The following is a 15676-nucleotide window of genomic DNA, read 5'->3' as shown; positions in this document are numbered from 1 at the left end:
TAGAGCGTTAACTTACGAACTTGCTGAAGCTCAAAAGTTAAAATTGATGGCTTGCCAACTTTATTTTTAGAATAATTTGGGGATTAATAACCCAAAGTGTTTCTCTGATATAACTGAAGTAATTTTAGCAAAAACAAGTTAATAATGAAAAACCAATTTTTACCTGACTCCATTCCTTTGGAAGAGTAACCCTTAACATAATAAAGCCAGACATCACATTTTCATTTGTGGCATATTCCAGTGAAAATTAGAAATATAATGGATCTTGTAGGAATTAATAAATCTCTTTGAGATAGAAGAAACTCAGAGTTTAACCAAAAATAATTTTGAGTATCAAACTGAAAATTAATGTTAGACTCCATTCAAAACTTCTCTAGAAAAATTAGAAAATTATATTCCAATAAAGAGACTTTTTATGAGAGCAAAGCGCTTATTATGAGAATAACATGCAATAAATCTGAGTACAGTACAACTCGGCTATAACATGCAGCTGTCGGTGTCAAAGCACAAAAATTAATCATTTTGGAAGTGCCTGTAGCATCTGCGTTGCACAGTTTTGGTGCTAACAGTCCCTTAGGAGCAGAATAAAGCATAACATGTACTGCTGCTTCCAAACCGGAGCTCTCATCGGTGCGAGCCTCGGGGCTGCACAAGCAGGCAGCTCGCGCCTAAGGTAGGGACACGCCGGAGTGTTTTGCTGAATAGCACCCAAGCCCTTTAAGAGCATGTATAGTAATATTTGTATCATGGCTGGTTTCTCCCACACGCAACTGTGGACGCAACACTGGAGAAAGTTTTAAATCCACCCTTGCTATCTTTGCTCGTATTGAACGCCCTGGAATTTCGTGGTCTTTGTTCTGCCGAGGCCAGCTGGGCAGGGGAGCGGTGGAATGGTGCGGGGGCTCGGCAGAACTTTATTTCACAGTGCTACCTAGTGGTTTCTGGAATAAATGGTCAGTCAAAACACATTCACTGTACAGAACTCTGATGGGAAGTAAATATAAAGGTGGATAAAATCTAAACCCGCACCACTGCCTGAGAAGGGTAGGAACTACACATTCACTCTGCAAGGAAAAAAAATGCGTAAGAACGCTTGCAAACTAATCCCAAGCATTTCCGACTGGATATTCATACACACATGCACATCAGCAACACCAGCCCAACCTCCTGCAGCTGCATCGGATGCCAGGACAGGCAGCACCTTTATTCAACAACCAGGATTTTTCCTCCCTCACCGCTGCCAGGGATTCGCCTGGGAACCTGGAGCTGGCGGCAGTCACAGCCCTTCAGAGCCCGTCCCTCCCCTTTCCACCCTCTCTCACAGCACCAAGATGTTAATGCCAGAGCCTGCCATCAGATTTTCCCAGATGTCCTGCCAGCATGAGGACGCTCACCAGAAAGAGCCACAAAGCTTTCTCCCCTCCAAAAACCCTGCCTCGCTCCTCTCAAAGTTTCCTTTGCTCTGCAAAGAGTTCAGCAACCGCTCCCACTGTCTTCTGCACAGCCCAGTATCACCTCCTCCCGGCCTCGCAGCTAGCGGTCTGTACTGATCTATAGAGCGACCTGGCCGTTTTCCAGCATTGGCGCTGCCCTGTGTTTGCCTGCCCAGAAGACAGTGCTGCTGGGGTGCAAGGTTTAGGTGCTACAGCAGCATAAATAAATGAAGTCCTGTTAAAAACCTCTGAGAGCCAAGCCTGGCACGATTCAGTGGAAGATGTTAAACCCAAGCATGGGACACAGCCGCTGTGTGACAGTTTTCCCATATTTAGAAAGGTGAGAATGGTACTTGCTTCCCTGGGCACTGCCTTATGATCGCCAGATGAAAGGACTCATGTAAGTACTAAGTAGTATTAATAGTCGCAGGCGTAATATGTATATATGAGAATAATATAGTCAAACAATACTTAACAGTTATTTCCAATAGCAACATTTGTATAATGCCATCGACACTCAACTGCTGATAAGCTGGACACACTCAAGGAATTTTAATAAGCCTCTGAAAAGGTTTAACTGATGTGAATTAAGCCCCGAGATAATTTAGATGCAGGGCTATCGTTCTTCAGTTAAAAATAATTCATCTTGAATGTAAACGTCACATCTTACGCCCTAGTGTACAAAGGCAAAGAAATGTCATTTGTCACCGGCAGCGCTTGGGGCGGAGGAAGGCGTCTCTAGAGCAGCCGCTGCGCCCGGGCCGCCCGAGGCTCCGCTCACCCGGGGGAACTTTTTCTCCCGCGGGGTCACAGACACGGTACCCAACAGGAGTAAGACTCAGATATGTTAATTAGCAATACATGTGTGGTTATTACTACGACGACACTAGATCCAGTGCCCGAGGCATTGTGGGCGAGCGCAGCAAGGATTGCTAATTATCTTTTGGCTTTAATCCACAAAAATAGCTCTGCTGCCGCTCCCCGCTTGCAGGGGCAGAAGCAAAGTCTTCATCTAGAGTTTAGCACAGAACGTAAAAGTTATTTCTTTTGCGGAGGAGCATTCCATATTTACTGCTTGTTCCAGGTGTTAAGCTTTCCTAACTGGCAATTTCCTCCCAAAGCTCACTATCTTTTCTGGAATCCTCTAACAGACACCTAATGTAATGTCTTTTTGTCAAGGCGATAAGAGCAGAAGCTCCTGTTGAAATCTGCAAACCCACATCTTTATAGAAATTAATTAACTTGCAGTAATGAGAATGTGAATTCCCACTTGCTGTCTTTCAGCATGAATATGACCCTATTGCCTACGGAGTTATTTACCATTAAGTCTGTGAAAGATCAGGAACTAAGTTTGGGTCAAAGTTTGCACCAGTATCTTTGGTAATTGCAAAGACAAAATGTTTAAACTCATCTGAAGATAAAGAGTATTGTGGGGGGTTTCTTCTTTTTTTCCCCCCCTCTCCTTTTTTTTGGCTGGTTGGTTTTGAATAAACAGACAGATTACTGGCACAAACCAGTCAGTGAAAGCTGGGAGTCGCTGGCATTAATCTACTTGCATTTTTGTTTCAGCTATTTTCAAATATAATCTCTGACATTTAAACAAATGAGAATAACAATATGATCCTTAGCAGCGTTTGCAATTTTATATCCGAATGAAAAGAAACAAAGCAGCATGCTTTTAGGAGTACGGCTCAGAAAAGAATTCATTGTTGAATCCAAAACATACAGCACCGATGTATCCATATATAAAAAATAGGTCATTTTGATATATATACACAATGTACAACAACATACTGAACAGGGGAAGTCTTGCTTCTCTTGGAAACGTCATGTATTTGCTATTATCAGACATGGGACAGGAGGCCAACTGGATCAATAGACTTACTCAATATAGAAAAATCTTATCTTCATTTCAGACTAACTAGCCATAATGTCAGCACCTAGATGCCACTGACAGAGTTATCTCCCATCAGCAGCAGCAAAAACTGCTTGGTAGTTGGGCGACACCTATGAAAAGCCAATGACCCAAACAGAAAAATTTTGTCCCGCTGTCCATTTTGAAGATAAAGGGAAACCGACCCACCCCTCCCTGGCCTTTGCGCATTTATCGGGACTAGAAATAACGCTTTGTGGCCCATGTGGGTTTTGGTTTCAAATCTCCATTCCCATTGGGACGATGCAAGCTGAAGAACTTGCGGGTACAATGAGATCAGACCCCTGGAGGGGGTCAGGTCCGAAAGCGTCCCTGGATGTGATACTTTGCCGTCATGCTGTTGAAAAGAAGAAAGCAAAAAGCTTTCATGTTGTTCTATATATATGTGGTTCTATCTATAGGGCCTGGTGTGCGCTGATCCCCGAGGAGACGTTCTCCCTGCCTGCCCTTTGGGCGCTTATCGCGGGACCAGAGGGACGCACGCAGCATTATCACCAGGCCAGGCTCAGAGCAGCCGAGTGGCATTTTCCTTTCATGCCGCCACCGACACCAACCACGGGGCAAAGCGCTCCGTGGCGCAGCCCGCGACCCCGCCTGGCAGCCTCGACAAGCGGGAGATAAGTGGGATACGCGAGTCAGCTCTGATGTTGCAGCAGGAGACAAAGGTCAGGAGCGATAACATCTGATCAGTCTCACGTTGCGAGGTTAAAAATAAAAGGAAGCCCAAGTGGAAGCGAGGGACTGTGGTGGTCTAAGGTATGGCAAGATGTCACAGCGCCCCAGGGAGAGATCTTCACCAGATTTGCTTCTTGCAACTCCTACCAAATTATTTTTAATTACTTTGCACGGCTGCATGAGCCTCGCGATTCATCCAGCATTTCAGCACCCAAGACATCACTCTGAGGCAGAAGCACGGACACGATGACCGCAGCTCTCACTTTGCAGTAGCGCCCAGGGTCCCCGCTGGAACAGTGTCATTTTCCTCAATGCCACACAAGCCCAGGCTGGGCCCTTCCCGCTCACATGGAGCAAGCGGGAGCAGCCAGCAGGGGAGGATGCAGCCAGGCAAAAAGAAATCGGCAACTGCAGGTGCTCCAAGGTTATGATTTAGGCACTCAACACTTACATGATAGGCTTAAAATCGCAACATTAAAAGCAAACCCCAAACCAAAGGCAAACAAAATTAGAAGCTGCTTTTTATGAAGCGTTCTGTAGGGTTCACATCCAACATGTGTGTTTGTTACTGTGAAAACCATATATCTGCTTGTGTAGAAGCTGATACTTGTCACAATCACATGGTGCTGGGAGTTTATTCCATGTATTGATCGTGCTGGTGGGAGCAGCAGCCCCAGCCCGCAGCACTGAGGAGGGACTTTAGCCTGGGAAATCAGCGCTGGCTGCACTGCCCTTAACCACGTGCATTTACATGGAGACACACAGACACAACCAGGTGACATTTTCCAGAATGCAGGCTTTGCAGAAGGACTTTAATATTAACCACACGTGCCGTGTCTCTCAGTGTACACCACATGAAGGGCCAGGCCCTAAACCCAGTTAAGTCATTAAAGATCCCAGTCCATTCCTCAGGCTGTAGCATGCTCTTTATGTGAAAGAGGGTCAAATCTTCAAGGCACGGTTACAGCGCACCGGCACATCCAGAGCGTCTCTCTCAAAGCATCACCCGAAGAAATTGGCACAAGCTCTTCCATCGCATGCTCCCGTGAGAAAACAAAAACCTCAGCTCAGCGGGAGTCATTTGCCTTGCTGCACAGAGCAGCCCAGGCCCTGTTTGTATCATTTTATATAGGGACAGACACCTGCATTAAGCCAGTCCACCCACAGCTTGAGATAGCAGCAGGATGATGCAAGAGCCCCTGGGTGCATTTGATACAGCTGCAAACCTGGTGGCGCAATGGGACAGATGCAGAGATAGCAGATGGAATAGTAACTGGTTATGTGACTCCCACTTGCAATTAGTCCATGAATCAAAGATCCGACTTTTCCACCTGTGATCGTTTTAGCTTCAATTAACCTTATTTCTTTATGTGACAAATCCTGCAGCCATCAAATCTTGGAAAGATTAAGTCACCATAGGTGATCCCATTATTCCTGACAAGTGTACCTTAAGATATACAAGGCTGAGAAATATTCAATGATATCATCAACTGCTGTATTAGAAGAGAGAACCAAATGTACTAAAATTTAAAGTATGAACACAAGATCTTCCCACCTCTTTTATGTTGAAATTATTTCTCAACTGATGTAAAAGTACCATACCTTGGAAGTACAGATAAGAACTGAACGGGGGCCGAGACAGCTGGGGCCATTTAGCTCAGAGAAGAGAAGGCTTCTTACCAAGGGGAAGAGGATCTTACCCATCTACATAAATACCTGAAGGGAGGGTGCATCGAGGAGGGAGCCAGGCTCTCTCCCGTGGTGCCCAGTGATGGGACTAGAGGCAATGGACACAAACTGAACCAGAGGAGGTTCCCTCTGAACATCAGGAAACATTTTTACTGTGAGGGTGACCAAGCACTAGAGCAGGCTGCCCAGGGAGGGTGGGGAATCCCCGTCCTTGAAGATACTCAAAAGCCTTCCAGACACAGTCCTGGGTAGCAGTTCTGGGTGGCCATGTTTGAGCAGGGGCTTGGACCAGATGACCTCCAGAGGTCCCTGCCAACCTCAGCTGGCCCACGACTTCAAGAGACACGGATAACTAGGGAAACTGAACAGCAGCAGAGAAAACTTCCAGCCCTATTAAAAGGGCTAAGTTTTGAAGCACGGTTCCTGTTCTCACCAACTATCCTCAGAGCAAGAGCTGCATCAGTCTTTCAGCAACGAGAAAAAATGCATTGGGGGATGCTTGGTGTTTACACCGCAGAACGTCAGGACTGGCCCGTGCTGCGGCTGCGGCTCTGCTCTGGCAGCACTGGGCATGGCTGGCTGTGGCACACAGCGCCTGCCGCCTGCTTGGGAACGCTGATCTCAGCTTTAAGGGACAGAAACACAGCAAGTGCTCAGGCACTAGTTACATGAAGGGCTTTGGGCACTTTGCAGCAACAGACAATCGCAGAGACACCACGTCTTGCTAAAATATTTGCTTAAGATTTCTGGTGGAATTGCACCGTTACAAATAGAGAGGCAAGGCGATGGCAAACTGATTCCCCCCCCCAGAGAAGAGCCCCACACATTTGCAGACAAGTATGCACATGCCCCCTGGATATTCTCAGCCCCCAAAGATTCCAGCCTGACTTGCCTGGCTTGCTCTGGACCACTTGGCATGTGATAGCAGCCGCACACATTTGGCAGAGACATTTTTAGAAACTTCCAAGCTATGAATTCACCCTTCCATTTTGGTAAAGCCAGTTATGTGGAAAGCATTTCAAAAGCAGAACTTCAAATGCAGAGTTAATTTCTCCTCAATTCTTAGGAGAGGGAAGAAATAATAATAATATTACACTCTTAATTTATTTTCCCACAGAGTTATCCTGTAATATTTCTGTATTTGCTGACACTATAACCAATAACGAAATAATTGTAAGTCAAATCAAATCAGCCTTTTCAGCACAGTTACACTGTATGTAAAAACTATTTCCAATTCTTTCCCTCAGGTCCATGTTTTATTGCAATCACTAAAAGGTGATTTTCCCTGAAAACATACATCCGACTAAGCACCTAGGAAGTGACCTTCATGCTGCGTGCTCCAGGGATGTACTGGGGAATTGCCCATGACCCCAGCCATGGCAACACGGGTCCCCGGCAGGTGCCTGCTGCTGCCCATGGGCTTTCCACTGCGGCCACATGGGAACGGAGACCAGGATCACATCTGCATCCCCAGCCCATCAACCACCTGCTGGCAACACAGCCAAATACCTGACGGCACTGTCTGGCTCCTGACGCACTGAGGGTCAACTTCCAGGCATTTTCCCTTTTTCCACAGGTGTGGAAGCAAACCGATCACAGTAGGTTGGACTCCATTGGCAGGACCTGACATGGACTCTCAAAAACCAGCAAGCTTCTGTGATTCTAAGCTCTAAACCTCCAAATCTGCTGAGGCACCGGAATCGCCCCATCCTCATTCCTAAGTGGCTCCAGCCACACAGCAAACCACCCATAGTCCTGTAAAGGGCTTCAGCCCCCTTTGCAGAGGGCACAGGTAGTTCACCACCACGCAGCTGATGAGCAGGAGTTCATTAACCCACAGCTGCTTGATTGCTACCAGCTGCCTGCCTCAGCCCCTGGACACCAGGGCAAGGAGATTTCAGGCATTTTTTAAGCTCATAGTAGTTCCTCCCGCCTTGTCTTAAAGGAATGTTACTCTTCAAAGGAAAAAGATTTTCACTCTAACTGTTTTGTGACAGTGAATCCCACTGTCAGCTTACAGGAGCACATCGGATACCTGCTGCCTGGGGGTGAGGAACAGCCCAGGTAGTGACAGGAGCGCCCCTGTTTGCCTTCACTTGCATGAGAACCCTGTGGTACAGCCCTGAACACTTCTCCAGAGCCCTTTTTATTTCTTCCTCTCTAAAGCTCCCCAAACACCTTCTGCAGCCCTGGAGCTCCTGGTCTCAGGTGGGCTCCAACCCTTGGTCCCCCAAGTCACGCCTGAGCCCAAAAGCACAGAGGGAGCAGAGGCCATCCTCTTCTCACCACCCTGATGGGTCTCCTGCACTTGTCAGGGAAAACACAGAAGGGTGAAGCTAAGGGAATGCTACTCCCTTCCAAATAAATAGATGCCAGTTTTTTGCCCTTCACAACATGACCTTGGGCATGCAGCAAAAGCAAGACTCTGAGACACACCATCCTGTGCAATTCAAACCCCATCTTCATATTCAGAGGTGGCCATGGAGACCAGTGGGCTGCCACAAGAGGCAGAAGATGCAAATATATATCCTTTGCAGACACAGAAGAACTGCACAGGCCCAACTTTCCACGCTCCCTGGATAAACATTGCGTGTATCAGACAACACAAAGCCAGGTACAACCACCTCCTCTTCCCACCACACTGCTCCTGCTCACTTATCCAAAAGATCAGATATTGAGACCTACCTTCAAGCCAGGAGCAAGGTCCGTAGGTGAGGAGCAAGCCAGACACCATGCTGCAGCCTGGAGGGAGGATGTTTGAGCACACCCACTCAGCCACCCCCAGCTGTGGGCCATATGGGCTGATTGAGGCATCCCACCCTGCCTAGGAGGGATCCATGGCACCTACCATGGCTCTGGCTCTGCTCCAGCACCCAGCCACCAAGCCAGGGGTGCCGAGACACTCCTTAGGGTGGTTGGCTCCACATATTAGAGAGGGTGCTTCATTAAATCACCCTTCTTTACTCGGAGAGGAAGTAACATTTATCTCGCTTTCTCCATTGATTATTTCTTTTTAGGTCTGTGGCCCATCAGGAGCCTGGATGCTTTCTGGCTTCCTATGGAAGGAAACAGTTCAAGTACCAAGCGCTGCCGATCGACTGTTGCATCCTGCGGAGGATTGCTCTCTTCCCCTCTCCTAGAAGGTCCAGTTATCCTTGATCTTTTTTGACTTATTTGCCTTGTCTTTCAGGACTGTAAATTGACAGTTTATACAGAGCAGTAGGTATGTTTACAAAAGGACTAGATTTTTTTTTTTTTTTAATTAAATCTGGATGCCACAGAAAGCAAATACCATAAGGAAGGTCCTTTAAAGTTATTTTTTGCCCTCAGAGTGTCCCAGCAGGTCAAGGCCTGAAAGGTAAAATGTCAGTAACAAGATGAGAACAGGGCAAAACCCAAGGCGTTCAGCAGCAGTACTTTTATTTTCGCCCAAACTGGTACATCACAATCCCCATCCAAAAAGATCGCCCCTTTAAAACTTTACTGAAATTCTCGGCACTGTGAGAAAGCTGCTGCTTTTTTTAAGGTTGATCTACATTCTGATGGGAGCCCGTCGCAAAGATAAACCCAGTGAAACTTCCTGCCGACGGTCGCGCTGCATCCCTGCTCACAGCAGAGCGCTCTCCTCTGCTCAGCGTCCCCCTATCTCAGAGATTAGCAACAACCTATTTTTATATTGCGTCCGCATGAGGGAGGAAACACTGAGGCAGCGAGTGTCTGACCACCTGCAGGTACTGCGTTTCAGAAAGACAAGGCTGTTTTCAAGCTGGCTGAAAAAAATAAAGCTGCACTGCTGCATCTGTCCCAGGAGCAGTCCGTAAAAAGAGAATTTTATGGACTGCTCTGAAGTTGCATAAAATGGCACCGTACTGCTGGTTTGGAAAATAGGAACTGCTGCACAGCAATTCATTTGAAATGTATTTATAATCTAAATAATCTTCATGTCTTAATATTATTTGTATTTAAAGCCGTATTTTCCAAGACTGGAGGGCAGGTGGACATGCTTTTATCACCCTTTGTAAGTTTGTACACATCTGTGCAGAGGGGCACAGGGATGGCAGGAGCCTGACGCGAGGGATGATACCCGTGAAATGCAACAGCCAGCATCACTGAGCTGGACCAAACTCGCTCCACTGCGGTCCCAAGTTGCCAACTACACAACGCTCTCCTTGGTTAGCAGTCTGCTCATCAAGGGACTTCATCCAAAGCGTTGACGTTGTGCAATGTATCTTTGTTAAGCAGAGTAATTTATCTCTTATTCAAAACCGTAACACGCACATTGTCCATTTATTTCAATCTTTCTGTAATCCTGTATCTCAGGAAAGGCTGTTAAGGCTGCACTGAAATACAATGAGTAAATGACATTGAGAAAGCCACATCCACACTACCTAGTCTGCATATCACAGGGCTTGCAGGGCATGAAAAGGCTCCCGACTCCCGTGCAGTAGTGCCCTCTGCGGGAGGTCCTCATCCTAGTGCAGCGGTTTCCAAATCCCTCATCACTACATGCTCAGGGATCAACTCTTCTGGCAGAGCCCTTGGTTTTGAACTCGATTACCAATTCCAACTTCTCGTGTTTTTGCACATAGCCATGCAGTCACCACTTCAACTGTCCCGTGCTCCGGTTTGGATTACGACAAACTACTGTCACTTCTCTATTTAACCAAGCTTGTGGCAGCTGCCAGCAAAAGGGTAACCTCTGACTACCGACAAGATCTAGTACATGAACGTTACAATGACAAGATAATCGCCTGGTCACCTCTTTTTTCTGAATGTACTATTGAGTACTAACTACAGAGGTAACCGAGCCTCAAATTTCACATAAACTTACATACTGCCATTTGCTTGACATCATATTTCTTAGAAGTAAACTTTTTAAAAGGCAGTGCTACATATATCCTAACTACTATTAAGGCAGTATTTAACCATTCTGTGAGAGTTTCCTAAACAGAACATCAACTTCACCAGGCAGCTCTGAAGAAGCAATGAAACAATTTCCAGAGGAGAAGGCAACATCAGTTTTAAGCACATTGCAGTGCAGGCTTTGGTACCTTAAGGTACTAAATGGAGTGTGGCAGGTTGGTACTGAACTTACTAAAGCAAATCAAATGCCATTAGTAAAGCACAAGAGACAGGGAAGGTAATAATTGTAAAAGATTTTACTAACTGAGAAAAGGTCAACCGTATGAGCAAGAAAAACCTTCAAACGTACAGCTTGGCAGTATTTTGCAAAATATAAAGTGGAATTTTATAAAGAAAAGGAGCAAAACCACTTCTGATTTCAACAGATTGGCAATGTAATTCTCAAATACACTGTGTGAATTAATAATAACAAATGGGGCTCCCATTTCTGCTTTGGTCAGAGCCCTCTCAAGGCCAGAGGCACGGAGCCAGACTGCATGTGTGCTGTGCTCCCAGAAAAAACAATCCATAAGCAACCATTGCTGTCAAGTATTAAGCAGAATTTTTACACTGGAAGTTATTCAGGCTCTTTCAATCCATTAGACTTTGTTTTTAAACAAAACTCATTACATGGATACAATAAATAGTTTATTAACGGAATGCATGTGAGTTTCTCTCGTCCATCCTTCCTCTTACTCTCAGCACCGTACACACTGACGTCAAAGCAGCTTCCAGTCCAAGCCAAGGACAAAAGTTAATTTCAAGGCAAAACAAAGAGAGGTTGAAAGTTAAGACCGGCACCTTTGAGTGCCTCGTTCCTCAACTGTTTGTCTGGTTCCACAAACCTACAGGGAAATGGGTTTCTTCTTTCCATACCTTGATCTACCTGCTTCTTCCCAACTCGTGCTCATTTTAGCTCTTCTTAGGCAGGTCGCATGCTCCACGGGGACAGTGTAAAGTCATGCCTGCTCTAATGCTCTTTCAGCTATTGCAATATCCCTTTATTAATTTATTTAAAAGTCCTGCTGTTATTATGCCATCTCTTTCTGATCTTTCGTAATAGTTCAGCTTTGGAATTTTACAAAAATGGAAAGAGCCTTTTTTTCAAAATATAGAGCACCGTGGCCAGGAATAAGGCAAGGGCGAGAAAGATGAGCAGCTTGTCTGTCAGTTCCCTGCGATTGTACTTTGTTATCAGCTTTCGCCCCAGCTGAATTGTCCCAGACATGGATTTAAATTCTTCATTTGCTTCCAGGATGGTTCGTGAAGAATTGGCTGAAATTAAAGGGAAAAAAAAAAATTCAGCTGGTTGTGCTTCAAGAATATATGACAAAGGATATACATGCGCAATATTTGGCAATACAGACAGTGCCCAAGATCCTCCTGGGCCACACTGACTTATGGGTAAGGCAAATGCAGACTGTGTTCTTGCAGAAGCTTTCACAACTCAGTAATCCTGGTGTGCTAAGGAAAAACGCAAAGCAAAATAAGAGTACTGAATGGCTTAAAGGCCCTACGTCCTGTCCCTGAATTTTTAATTTTTAGGTTACCAGGTCAAATCTAGTTCACATTTTTTATGAACAAAGTCAGTGCTACCTGAGAGCTCGCTGGAAGCAGAGTGAACTAAGAATGGTGCTAGAACCGCCAATTTAGGGAGAGAAACCACCATCACTATCAGCATCAATTCCAGCAGCAACATATATTTGAATATATTATATGCACAACTGAAACTGTTCCCCTAAGCCAGAGCAGTAAATCAGTGCAATGCAGATGGGGTTGCAGAAAGTGAAAAAACAGCACACAGCAGTAAGAGATCCCTAATTATTCAGGTCAAAAAATTTAAACAGTTTTTAATAGTTATTTTTGACAAACAGTTTTTTTTTTCCTAATAAAAGAGAAATTCAACTAGAAGAAAAGCGTGTTGGTTGGTCTTAACTAAAGACAGAATTTGAGAATATGCCAAAACAGAAAGATGGAACATAGGTCCCTTTCAACTTTTTCTGTGAGAAAACAAACAAGCAAGCAAGCAAGCAAACACTCCAAACTCCTCAGCCTTCCTCCTTTCAAATTACTAAATGGAAGCAAAAGTCCAGGAGTCCCCTTTTTCTTATATTACAGAATGCATACCCTGTACGACACTGAATGCTGGTATATTGCACTATACTGAACCGACTGTTAAAGAAAGGTCAAACTCCAAGCATGTTGTCTGGTTCACAAAAAGAAGCCCAGCAGAAATACATCTGTAATATTTTGCAAACCATTACGTCCCGTGTCAAAGAGGCATTTTGATCCAAGTGAAAACAGAAAAGTTGTTTCCCAGCATTAATGACAAAGCAGAGCTTCCCTGCTTCACAGCTGCATATATTCACTGCATGCTAGGAAAGGACTTGCTCAGAAAAAAGGGAATTCTAACTACTGATTCAGAATTTGCAGCTGGGTTTTGTAAATGAGCTTTGATAGTTTTCCCCTGATGAACTCCAAGTGCTGTTCAGTCAGAAACGGGGAGAAAAAGTGTCTGCCAAACTGTCTTTTTAATGGGAGAAAAAACATGCTACTTCTGCATGAACAAACTGTGCCCAGCTGCCATCCTCAGATGGGGGCAGAAAACAAGGAGGGCAAAAGTTGTGTTATTTATCCTCATCTTTAAACTGTTCTCTCTTCTGCCCAAAAGCACAGCTAGCAAGAGGCCCAGGCAACACAGATCCAACTTCTAAATGCTTCATGAATCACCAGTTCTGACAGGTCACTTGATTTATTGTCTTAGGAGTCTAAGCCAAAGAACTGGGTGAAATCTTGGTTTCACAGTCCCTGATGCACTGCTGACAGAGCAAGTGACCTCGGGTTCAAGTCACTTGATCTCCTCGTCTCTTACTCATCCCAGCTGGAGACTGGGTGCAAAGAGTCTTCCAGCCACACTAAGTTTCCTCTGTGCATGGACTTGTACCTACGCTTTTATTTTCTCTATTACCATATGCATGCCAGGACAGCAGCAGAGTAACACCAAACACGCTCTTCACACCGCGTGAACTCACATTGCTTTTACAATTGCTTTAAGCTTTATTATGAAGCTAAAACAAGAGCTCCTCATCCTGCCCCTTTTTCCTTGTTTACTCATTATCATGAAACAGAAATTCTAGCAAACAGCTCCACACAACATACATTATTATTTTCTATTTATACCCAACTGTTAAAGGAGTTCTGCTGGTCGGCCCTTCAATTATCATCGTAGTTCGTTCTCCTGCAGCAAAGCAGGTTTCCACTGTGCTCAGTTTGCCTCTCCCCATCCTAACAGAACTGGCACCTTTTGGTGCTCCAATCATCAAAACCACACCTCAACACCCAAATAACATCTGTACCTAGGGTCTGCACAGTCTCCTCACTCTGCTGGACTTGCTGTGACATCATCCTGCTAATGCCCATCAGACTCTCCGTGATGTTACTTGCACTCTCCGCCAGACTTTCCTTTGTAGTCTTCCTGAAAAAGAAAGGGAAAAAGTAAAGCAGGAAGGGATAAAATTATGTCCTTGGGTACTGCAGGGGAAAATGCTGCTGCCAGGGAGCTTAGAACAGAGCTTGGCACCAAACATCTCTGCCAATGTACAAAAGACACCACCAGTTTTTACTGCATGAGAAATTCATATTACCTTCAGTAAACAATAAAAAAAAATAAATCACAAAATATTTAAGTCACGAGACAAAACAACTGCTAGTGGCTCAGACTGTCACAGGGGCTCACATTTCACCACTTATTCATCCATGACTGTGCAACTCCACGAGCTGGCATGGAAGCACTGATACAAACTACCACTTTATTACCACAGGTATCCCATTCGTTGTTCCATGATACTAAATACACCAACTCTTCAATACAGAAATTACATAAGCTTACATCCAATTTTGCATGTGAAAACAGCTTGCATAGATCCATTACTTGTTTACAACCCTGACTGAAATTAACATAAAAGGTGGTCAGAAAAACTAGGAAGGCTAACTTATCCCCTTTCCTGCTTAGACATGCCAACGCCAAGAAAACCCGAAATTATCACAATCCTTTAACAGTTTAAATCTCCACAAAAGGTAAATGCACTCATAAAAGAAGAGCTATGTGCCAGATACAATCAAGTAACTTAAAAACATTACACCACTTCCATTTAAAACTACTGAATATAGCATACACTGTTTAAATCTCAGATCGTACAGTGGGATGGTCTAATACCTTTGTCTTAAGGAGTCTCTTCCCTGCAGCAGCTGATCTTTCTCGGAGTTGTCGATAGCAATTTTGCAAGCTAGATTTGCCTTTCTCCAAGCTGCCTGGTTGCTGAAATCACAACAGTACAATGTTGTAACACAATGGTAACACCTCACAAGCAAAAACAATTTTCACAAAGCAATCACCACTGTAACTGAGCGCCCCAGATACGTGCATGGACTTTCTCTATATTACACCACAGAGCAACAATTTACTGTCCTGTCATTTCTTCTCTTCAGTGTATCATTTATGGAGCAAGGGAAGAAAACTGTGCCAGCTGTCAAACGACAGACCCTCAAGCCACCTACTTACATGCTCAGCTGCTCAAAGGGACAGACCACGGTCAGGGAGTCAGGACAGGGGAGCGGAAAGGAGAAGGGAGTCCTACCCCTTCCATCCCTGACACTCCCTTGGTCTTGGGCAAAACAGCATCATGTCAGTGACCGTATTTGCAAAAAAAGGATCCGAACGACGCTGTACAGAAGTCAGATTATCTCTGGTTACAGGGGACCCGTAAACAGCACCGGCTGCCCGGCCCACCTGAGCATTTGTTTCTTATGGTTTTCCACTTCCCGCAGTAGGGCTTGTTTCTCCGACTCTTTATCTTGCTCCTTCGCCATCTGTTCGAGCTCCTTTGGCGGAAAGCAGAAACGTGAGGATCTCGTCAACAACTGCTGCCACCTGCAACTCGCACACCCCACGCCCGGCCGGGGAGCGAATTAGCAGCAGACCGCCCACCCCAACGAACGCCCCACGGCCGGGGCTCCCCGCCGCCCCCAGGCCGCACGCCGCGGG

At 45.4% G+C, this 15676-nt stretch overlaps 1 protein-coding gene across 2 annotated transcripts; it reads right to left on the bottom strand.

Moving 5' to 3' along the window:
* Window positions 1-11263: 11263 nt before the first annotated feature.
* On the bottom strand, window positions 11264-15670 carry BNIP1 (BCL2 interacting protein 1). Of its 2 annotated transcripts, XR_004843075.1 has the most exons (5): window positions 15422-15670; window positions 14849-14950; window positions 13989-14107; window positions 11649-11907; window positions 11264-11612 (listed from the first exon to the last, which is right to left on the bottom strand). XR_004843075.1 is itself a non-coding variant. In XM_009647090.2 (4 exons), the coding sequence occupies exons 1-4, from the start codon at window positions 15499-15501 to the stop codon at window positions 11711-11713; spliced, it is 498 nt and encodes a 165-aa protein (XP_009645385.1). In that variant the 5' UTR covers window positions 15502-15670; the 3' UTR covers window positions 11264-11710. The 2 variants fall into 2 exon arrangements, 1 of the variants encoding a protein (XP_009645385.1); XM_009647090.2 differs by having other exon boundaries at window positions 11264-11907.
* Between the last annotated feature and the right edge of the window lie 6 nt (window positions 15671-15676).

Source organism: Egretta garzetta, unplaced genomic scaffold, assembly GCF_000687185.1.
Source record: "Egretta garzetta isolate BGI_Z169 unplaced genomic scaffold, ASM68718v1 scaffold209, whole genome shotgun sequence".
NCBI classification, from domain to species: Eukaryota; Metazoa; Chordata; class Aves; order Pelecaniformes; family Ardeidae; genus Egretta; species Egretta garzetta.
Note: the sequence above shows the minus strand (reverse complement) of the source record. Positions and strands in the feature narration are given on the sequence as shown.